Consider the following 9,229-nt stretch of genomic DNA (forward strand, 5'->3'; position numbering starts at 1 on the left):
TGCATGACAAAGAGTCTTTACTTTTAAATGATTATTGATACACCAAGTAATAACATGTAACAAGTTCTTGGATTCTATCATCTAGTAATTTTGGTTAAGAGAAACTAAAAGCAGCCCAATTACACTAGTATTCACTATTCTAACCATTAGCAAGAATGGACTACTTTAAGGCTGGCTGCTGCTTCACACAGGTTACAAATGACTATTTACTACTTTTTCATAGATAAAGCCCCTGACCTTCAAGAAAGTATTAGGGGAAAAAATTATTTAATTTTTTCCCTTCCTTTCTTCAAAGAATTGCTATGTGGTGTTTTAAAAACTAGATCTAAGAAAGAAAAAGTCAACACTGATATACATGTTGCTTGAGCCAAAAGGCATAGGAAAAAAAAACAACATATGCCCATTAAATTCCTAAGAAACATGAGGTAAAAAGATGAAATTTTTAGGTAATCTAAGTCTGTACAAAAAAGCTAGATTTGCTATTCTCCAAAAAGTGGAAGGACCTACTATATGATATACGGAAATAATTTAACGCCATTTCATAAGAAGATAACTAGAGCTGTACTAAAGCTTCATATTCCACAAGGGCATCTAAAATGCCAATCACAGAACAGGTGCTTCTCTCTTCTTTATCCATTTATGCGGTAGTTTTCATGGATTTCTGGCCGAATGTCACAGACAAAAGCCAAGAGGTTATCCAAGACTTCATCCCTGTTCTGCCGAAAGTAGGTCTGGAGGATGGTCATCTTCTCCTGGGTCTCCTTCTCCACTTCGGTGCTGCAACTGCCATGGGATCCCAGTGCCTGCAGATGGGGAGCAATGTCACAGAGGGATTATTAGAACAACGCTCTGGCTGGTCAGGTACATTTCATAAGCTACTTGCTGACTCTTGGAGAAACCCAGGCTCATCAATCAATATACTCAGAAACTGGCAATGTGACCTCGTGGCTGAAGCACATGTGAGGTATTCCCAGAGTTAACAGGAGCCACATCTACCAAAAGTAAACTGCATAGCATTTCCACTGCTAGGAAATTATCCCAAAGACATATATTCACATCTCTCCAGAGTCTACTATATAGCCTTAACCAAAGACAGGAATCAACCTAAAAACTCAACAACTGAGGACTGGTCAAGCAAATCATGGTGCTTTTATGCAAAAGAACTATTCAGCAATTGCAATGAACTGTAAAATATGCAGTTTAAGGAGGGGAAAAGCAAGATATTCAACAGTATCAGTGTGGTATGTCTTCGTTATCTGTGGTTTTAAATGTGGGAAGATACATGGTGTTTAAAAAATTCCTAAATAACAATAAACATAAGCCAGACATGTTGGTGCATGCCCGTAGTCTCAGCTATTCGAGAGGCTGAATCAGGAGGATCGTGTGTTCAAGCCCTAACTGGGCAAAATAGCAAGACCCCATCTCCAAACAAAACAAGTAATAATAATAAACACAAGGAAGACACAATTTAGGAGGAATATACAAGGAGTTTCACCATTATTGGTTAGTGTTTTAGTTAAGTTCAACAGTGGATTCACCGAGTGTCACATCTGTTCTTGCAAATATATATATTGTAGAAGAATTAAAAAAATGAAACCTGTTAACAGTGACTGGTTCTGGGGATTGCAGGTCTGAGAGAAAGGAAAACTAATTTCTCATTAGTGTCCCCTTTTATTACCTGAATTCTTATCGTACACGTCTTACCTCTTCAGTTCCTCTTAGCAGTTTCACACACACTGACATGAATTTTCTTTAACCTTCTATGGTCTTCACAATACAGCTGGCTTTTTGTTAACTGCTGTGCCTTCTTTATTAGAACTTGACCTATAAGGTTCTAGAGGACGTAACTTTTGTGTCTGACCCTTTTTATTCACCTAACCTGCTCTTGACTCACTATATATATGCTAATAACAACATCCCTTCATATTTGGATAACGTATTAATTTGCAAAGGATTCGCTCATATTACCTATTCCTCACAACCACCTATAAGGAGGCTATCGCTCCTTTTTTTTTCAAGGAGATGGGGTCTCACTATGTTGCCTAGGATGGCCTCAGCTTCCAAGCTCAAGAGATCCTCCTGCCTAGCAGGGACCACAAATGTACACCACTGTGCCTGACGTTATCACTCCATTTTCTCTTTTTAAAAGATGGAGTCTCACTCTGTCACCAAGCTGGAATGCAGTGGCATGATCTTGACTCACTGCAATATCCACCTCCTGGGCTCAAGCTATCCTCCAACCTCAGCCAGAGTAGCTGGGACTACAGGTACACCCCATCATGCCCAGCTAATTTTTGCATTTTTTTGTAGAGACGGGGTTTGGTCATATTGCCCAAGCAGGTCTTGAATTCCTGGGCTCAATCGATCCACCACCTCGGCCTCCCAAAGTGCTGGGATTACAGGCATGAGCCACCACGCCCTTAGGGCTCTTCATACTATACTACAACTGTTCATATTACAGGAATATCCTGGGGCATTTCATAACAGCTCAGCTGCTAACTCATACTTTTATGTTCATAACCCCATTACCTGTTTCACGAATATAAGCCATATGCCAAGCTCCACTGAGTTGTCTGAAAAACTAAGGAGGTTACAATGGAACACTGCTAGAAAGATTCAGAGCTTGGCCAGGCATGATGGCTCACACCTAAAATCCCAGCACTTGGGAGGCCAAGGCAGGTGGATCACCTGAGGTCAGGACTTCGAGACCAGCCTAGCCAACATGGTGAAACCCCATCTCTATCTAAAAATACAAAAAAAAAAAAAAAAAAAACCCTGCCAGGCATGGTGGCGGGCACTTGTAATCCCACCTACTCAGGAGGCTGAGGCAGGAGAATAGCTTGAACCCGGGAGGTGGAGGTTGCAGTGAGTCAAGATCATGCCATTGCACTCCAGCCTGGGCAACAAGAGTGAAACTCCATCTCAAAAAGAAAAAAAAAAAAAAGGTTCAGAGCTTGTGCTTTACAGTACAATAACCAGCACCATCTCTCCAAGCAACTATAGCAGATTATAAAAATATGAGGGCACATGTTATCAGGACTTCCTGAGCCTGTGACATGAGAAAGAAAAGAGAATGTAAAAATACGAAGAAAGGCTGGGCGCGGTGGCTCACACCTGTAAGCCAACATTTTGGGAGGCTGAGGTAGGCAGATTATGAAGTCAGGACTTCAAGACCAGCCTGGCCAACATAGTGAAACCCCATCTCTACTAAAAATTAGCTGGGCATGTGGATGCATGCCTGTAATCCCAGCTGTTTGGGAGGTTGAGGCAGGAGAATCATTTGAACCTGGAAGGTGGAGGTTGCAGTGAGCTGAGATCACGGAACTGCACCCCAGTCTGGGTGACAAAGTGAGACTCCATCTTGGAAAAATAAAATAAAATAAAATGAAGGCAATGCCTGCCCTGACACAAGGGTATTTCTACATTGTTTTATGAGCAGTCTGACAACTTACAGCATCAATCAGCCCCAGTTCAAGAATCAAAGAAACATGTTAAGTTTTGTTTTTATTTTTATTTTTATTTTTTTTAGAGACAATGAACTGGTTTATTGCCCAGGCTAGTTTTGAACTTCTGGCTTCAAGCAATCCTCCCACCTCAGCCTCCCCAAAGTGCTGGGATTACAGGTGTGAGTCACTGTGCCCAGCCAAGTTTTAATAGCACTGTAACTGCCAAGAACAAAGATGAACCAGCACTTTGGGAGGTCAAGATGTGAGGATCACTTGAGGCCAGGCGCTCAAGACCAGCCAACGCAACACAACAAGACCCTATCTCTACAAAAACAAAAAAATCCAGCTAAGCATAGCAGATAATGCCTCTAGTCCTAGCTACTCAGAAGGCTGGGTGGGGGTAGACTGCTTCAGCCTAGGAGCTCTAGGCTACGGTGAGCTCTGATCACACCACTACACTCCAGCCTGAATAAGAGTGTCACTCTGTCTCTTACAAAGAAAAAATTGATCACAATTTTTGCTACTTAATGCTAGGAGGGAGGTATGTGCCTTTAATCACTGGATTTGGACCTGTAAGTGTGTGGGCTGGCACTACTAGAGGCCACAATATAGAACTTGAGAGAAATACAAAGCCAAACACATAGGTGAGAGAAAGTCCTAGGCATGTTATTTAAGCTCCTAGGTTTTTAATTATATAGGCCAATATATTCCATTTAGAATCAGTTTTAATTATATTTTCTGTTGCCTGCACCCAAGAATCCTGATAGTTTCTATTCTCTGTGAAGTCCTCCTCCATCCTTTCCCCTTTCCACAATGGTCCCTGCTTCCTCTGTACTCTCTGTGATCTGTTTTTGTGCTATTATTGTGCACACCACAGTACAGCCCATAGCACTGGTTAAATGTCTGTACTATATATATACTAAAGTGGGGCTCCAGTTGGTTTATGTTTATGACTGTCACAGCACTTTTCAGTTATCTCTGCATGATTTGCACTGTATTACCGAGTCTCCCTGACCACCAGATGGTAAGCTACACTCCATGATGGAAGGGATCGTGCCTATTCTTCGTCACCTCTGATCCCTAGCATCTAGCACAGTACCTGGCACATGTTAACTATTCAACAGGTATGTGTTAAATGACTGAATAAATGAAAATTAGGATTCGATATGTGCGGAAAAACTGATCATCCTAAGAGACAGATGCCTGAGCATCCAATAAAACACACAATTACCCAATTTTCAAAATTCTACCAGAATCTCTGAGCTATGCTGGATATTTTGAGAGCCTTGGCAGGTGGGGGATCAGGAAACTAAAGCAGTAAGGAAAACAAATGGGGCCCCACCGCAGCTTCCTTGGCCTTGAACTCTTTCTCCCTCTGCAGGCGGTACTGTTCAATTTCAGCCTGAGCTTCTTCTTTGGCCTGCTTCAGCCTCCGGTTCTTTCCTGCTTTCAAAGGAGAGAGCTGTATCAGGAAGTGGTTAAAAGCAGAAAAGCAAGGAGAGAATGAGATGTTAAATTTTAACAATAAACCAAGAATAAATTATGACACAGTCCCAACATGGGAAAGAGGGAATTCAGAGCTAACAAATAGTACAGGTTCTTCCCTCCTACAGGCTGTACTTAACTAGGAAGTGACAAGACAAAAAGGAATACCTTCTGTAACTACAGCCCATAAAAATGATGGAAAGAAACTGTAGAATGTGTCAGAATATTCTCTCAATCTCAACTATTAAGAACCAACATAAAATGGGTAACATTAACCATCTAGGGATCTCTCCTCAACAAGTAAACAAGTAAGTATGCTGCTGATTAAAACTGTAGCCCTACTTAGATGCTTAGCAAGAAGGCTAATAAGCTCCCAAGGGACATCAACCTATAATGTAACTAATGAACCAGATGATGTAACACTGGAAACTAAAAGCAGTGCCTGTCACAAGGAAGTCAAGAAAGTGGTAACTGAAAAGGAATGCTGAATGAGGAGCACTGGACAGTAAGACTGCACTAGTGGCTAAGAGAAGAGGAGACACAGGTATTTTGGTTTCTAGAAATAAGTGGCTTAACATACAGCTGGAAAAAATCTCTAGGTTTGGTCAGAGCCTGTATGAAAACAGACCACAAGGACAGCCAACACATCCCCTCTGCTTTGAATGTCCAATCACCAATTTAAAAAAAAAAAGAGGGGTTTTAGACCATCAACCTATTTATTTAATTCAGAGCAAAAGACATCCTGGATCTAAAATTAAGCTTTGTTATAAAAGCTTAATTACATCACTGTATTATCAACTGTCTAAAGCCCATGTGGCTGAATGAAAACCAACTTAATCTTCCACCTCCTGATTAAGAACAGAACTTTGGACCTGTAAAGAAATGACCCCAGGACACCAACATTCCTGACACTAGTCTGAAACAAGTCTCTCTCTAAGCACTCCAATGACTATTTCTGTAAGTCCACATTCACTCCAATATTATTTCTGGCCTACTACTGTCTGCTTCGGGCACCTGTACCGCAATCCTTCATATGCTATCCTCCCATCAGCTGTATTGGACTATATTTCAAAGCTAAAGATATTTTCCAAACCAACAATCTATAACACTCACGGCCCGAACATTCTGCAGTAGCTCCGCGTGATTTCACAAGACATCACTCCCACTCCCATGGCTCCCTGCATTTATTACTCAACATAATACCATTTACTGCCTTCAGCAAACATCTTCAACATTCAATATTGACAGGCGCCTCTAAAAATCAAAAATATTTAAACAGGAAATCATATTTCTATTAAATCTTGTTTTTCTTGGGCCTTACATATGGAAACTAGTGTTTTGTTTCACTCCAATGAAATACGCCATTAACGCAAACTTTTTAAAATGTTAAGGTCCAAAGCAATGATTTCATTAAAAAATTGGATGGGACCATTTCATATCATGCACTGTCTCTTCCCAACTCTTAACTGGGCAAGTCAATCATAATTATAAGTCAAGAAAGGCAATTTTTCAAACTGCAGTTCTTCTAAATACCTCTGTTCCTAACTATTAACAGTTCTGAGACAGGCCGGGGGGCGGTGGCTCATGCCTGTAGTCCCAGCACTTTGGGAGGCCAAGAGTTTGAGACCAACCTGGCCAACATGGTGAAACCCTGTCTCCACTAAAAATATAAACATTTATTTTTGTATTTTTTATTAATTTATTTGATTTTGTATTTTTAGTAGAGACGGGCATGGTGGCAGGCATGTGTAATTCCAGCTACTCAGGAGGCTGAGGCACAAGAATCTGCTGAACTCGGGAGGTGGAGGTCGCAGGAAGCCAAGATCATGCCACTGCACTCTAGCCTAAGCGACAGACATAGTGAGACTGTCTGAAAAAAAAAAATCTGAGATGTATGTTAGCCATAAACCAACACTTCGTTTTGTTTTTTTGAGATGGAGTCTCCCTCTGTTCCTCAGGCTGGAGTGCAGTGGCACGATCTTGGCTCACTGCAAACTCTGCCTCCTGGATTCAAACAATTCTCTTGTCTCAGCCTCCCGGGTAGCTGGGACTACACGTGTGTGCCACTACACCCAGATAATTTTTGTATTTTTAGTAGATACAGAGCTTCACCATATTGCCCGGGCTGATCTCAAACTCCTGACCTCACCCGCCTCGGCCTCACAAAGTGCTGGGTTTACAGGCCTAAGCCACCACGCCTGGCCATTAGTACTTTTTAAAACAAATTCACAGCTACCTGAGATATACAAAATCCTGCACCAGGCTTGACAGGATAAAGGTATAAAACATAAATCCTACCTCCAGGGCACTCAGAATTATTCTTACCATATTCCAAGTATTTTTTCCTGCACTTCCCCAATCTATTCTCATATCCCTCCAGACAGATACAACTTCTGTTACTGATGAACCATCATAAGACAAACTCTGAGAAGTCATTCTGGAAATACTCTACCGAGGGCATGACTGCAAATATTCTGGGAAGAACACAGAACTTTCCAGTCATGGGAGCAAGAAAAGGCTTCTTCCCATTCCCAATACCCTCAAAGAAAGCTTTTCAAGTACCACACAACCCCTAATTGTAGAGATGTGGATGTCAGATAGAATAAGTCCTATACTAGGAGAAACATCAAGGAATTACTAAGATCAGTCTTTCTCAGTATCTTAGCCTTGCATGAGAAAAGAGGCTTCTGAGTCCCAACTATGTTGCTTCCCAGGGTATGAACAAATCATTTCTCTCTGAGCCTCATTTTTACCATCTATAAAATAGGGATAGAAGCATCTTTCTCATCAGATGGGAAATGGGATACATAAAGTTAAATTAGACATCGTTTCTGTTCTCCAGAAGCTTAGTCTAGTGACTGAGCCATATAAACAAACAGCTTATTGCACGGCACTGGCAGAAATCAGCACTTGGGAGGGACTCCATGCCTAGTCTGAGGGGAGAAGCATGAGTCGGGAAAGGCTTCCCGGAAGAAATGCTCCCTAAATTTTGAGGTGTGATGGAAGACTAAGGGTCAGAGAACAAAGGGGAGGAAAACTGGAAAAGGCCTCTTCAGAGGAAACAGCGTGCACAAAGATCTGCAGGTGAAAGAAATCATGGTGCTTCTGAGAGATCACAGCGATTCAGTATAGCTGAAGCAAAGTACCAAGCCTGACCTATAAGAGCCTCCCCCACTTCATTAAGGAATTTGAGCTTTCTTCTGCAGGCACTAAACGTTCGACTGCAAAGGCGGTGGGGAAATAATATTTGCATTTTATTTTTTTGTTCCTTGCCAGCAGGAAGTCACATATTTGCATTTTAGAAGGACGACAGCAGAGAGGAGAATGGATTGCTTGGAGGAGAGTCGAACGGGTTCTTCCACTCCCCAGTCTAGATTAAACTCACCTGTTAAATTCTTTAGCAACCTTACATTTTTCCACTCTAGCACTTCTCTCTCCTGCAATTAATCCCTGGGGTGATTTCAAACTCCGACCTCCCCTAACGAAGCCACGTTAGGGGAGATAACTGATACACTGGGCACTGCGCTTGCCACATATTAGACAGACAGAAACACACGCACCAATCAATGATTTAGAGCGCTACAGTGCCTTTAGAGAAGTTGGTGTCTTGGACTAAGATGCTGGTAGTAGACAAGGGAAAAAAGTGAAAGATACGCAAGCCTTTGCGACTGACTGAAGGTGGCAAATGAGGGAGGGAGAAAAGGCAAAGAGGACTCCAGGTTTCTAGGCAGAGCAACTGTGTGTATGCTGGCTCCCTTCATCGAGATTGACCAACCCAGAGCAGTAAGTGGAAGAAGGGAAGGACAAAGAACCCCGTTTGGATAGCCCATTTCACACGCCTCCAGGCCCCAAGGACGGTAACCCATTATTGTTTCCAAGCCCGATTTACTATCTCACATCGTGGCTTCCAGGCGATCCGCAAGCCTTCCGGGGCCTCAGCTCCTCAGAGCTTCGAAACACATAACCTTCCGCGACTATAACCACGCCCGCACCCTGCAGTTTTTCGGGCCTAATCTACCCACCACCACCTGCGGCCCAGCGGTCTTCCTTCGACTCGCGCGGGCCACGCCGGGGAGCCCCACGCCCGGCAGCCCCAACCTGAAACTCACTTTTGCGGGCCTCAGACACCTTCTCGGCGGCCCGCTTCTCGGCCTGCAGCAGCTGCTGAATCCCCTGCGACTGACTGGCCATGGCGGCAGCAATTTTGAGACCTAGGTAAGCGGCCTAAGGCACCTCGAAGGCCCCTTGGGTCAGCTGACCCAGCCGCCCACAATCTGCGCCTGCGCTTTCCCCCGTAA

At 43.0% G+C, this 9,229-nt stretch overlaps 1 protein-coding gene across 1 annotated transcript; it reads right to left on the bottom strand.

Moving 5' to 3' along the window:
- On the bottom strand, nucleotides 1-9,229 carry ATP6V1G1 (ATPase H+ transporting V1 subunit G1). The gene is made up of 3 exons (XM_012461904.3): nucleotides 9,041-9,229; nucleotides 4,789-4,889; nucleotides 1-803 (listed from the first exon to the last, which is right to left on the bottom strand). The coding sequence occupies exons 1-3, from the start codon at nucleotides 9,120-9,122 to the stop codon at nucleotides 630-632; spliced, it is 357 nt and encodes a 118-aa protein (XP_012317327.1). The 5' UTR covers nucleotides 9,123-9,229; the 3' UTR covers nucleotides 1-629.

The sequence above is a fragment of the Aotus nancymaae genome, unplaced genomic scaffold, assembly GCF_030222135.1.
Source record: "Aotus nancymaae isolate 86718 unplaced genomic scaffold, 86718_ANA_hifiasm-v0.15.2.pri h1tg000003l, whole genome shotgun sequence".
In the NCBI taxonomy this organism is placed as follows: domain Eukaryota; kingdom Metazoa; phylum Chordata; class Mammalia; order Primates; family Aotidae; genus Aotus; species Aotus nancymaae.

Excerpts from the sequence above, each read along its gene's own strand:
- ATP6V1G1 (XM_012461904.3), bottom strand. The coding sequence starts at position 9,122 with ATGGCCAGTCAGTCGCAGGGGATTCAGCAGCTGCTGCAGGCCGAGAAG. Across the intron at positions 4,890-9,040 it reads GGTGTCTGAGGCCCGCAAAA|GAAAGAACCGGAGGCTGAAG; the intron begins GTGAGTTTCAGG and ends CTTTGAAAGCAG. Across the intron at positions 804-4,788 it reads TCAAGGCCAAGGAAGCTGCG|GCACTGGGATCCCATGGCAG; the intron begins GTGGGGCCCCAT and ends CCCCATCTGCAG.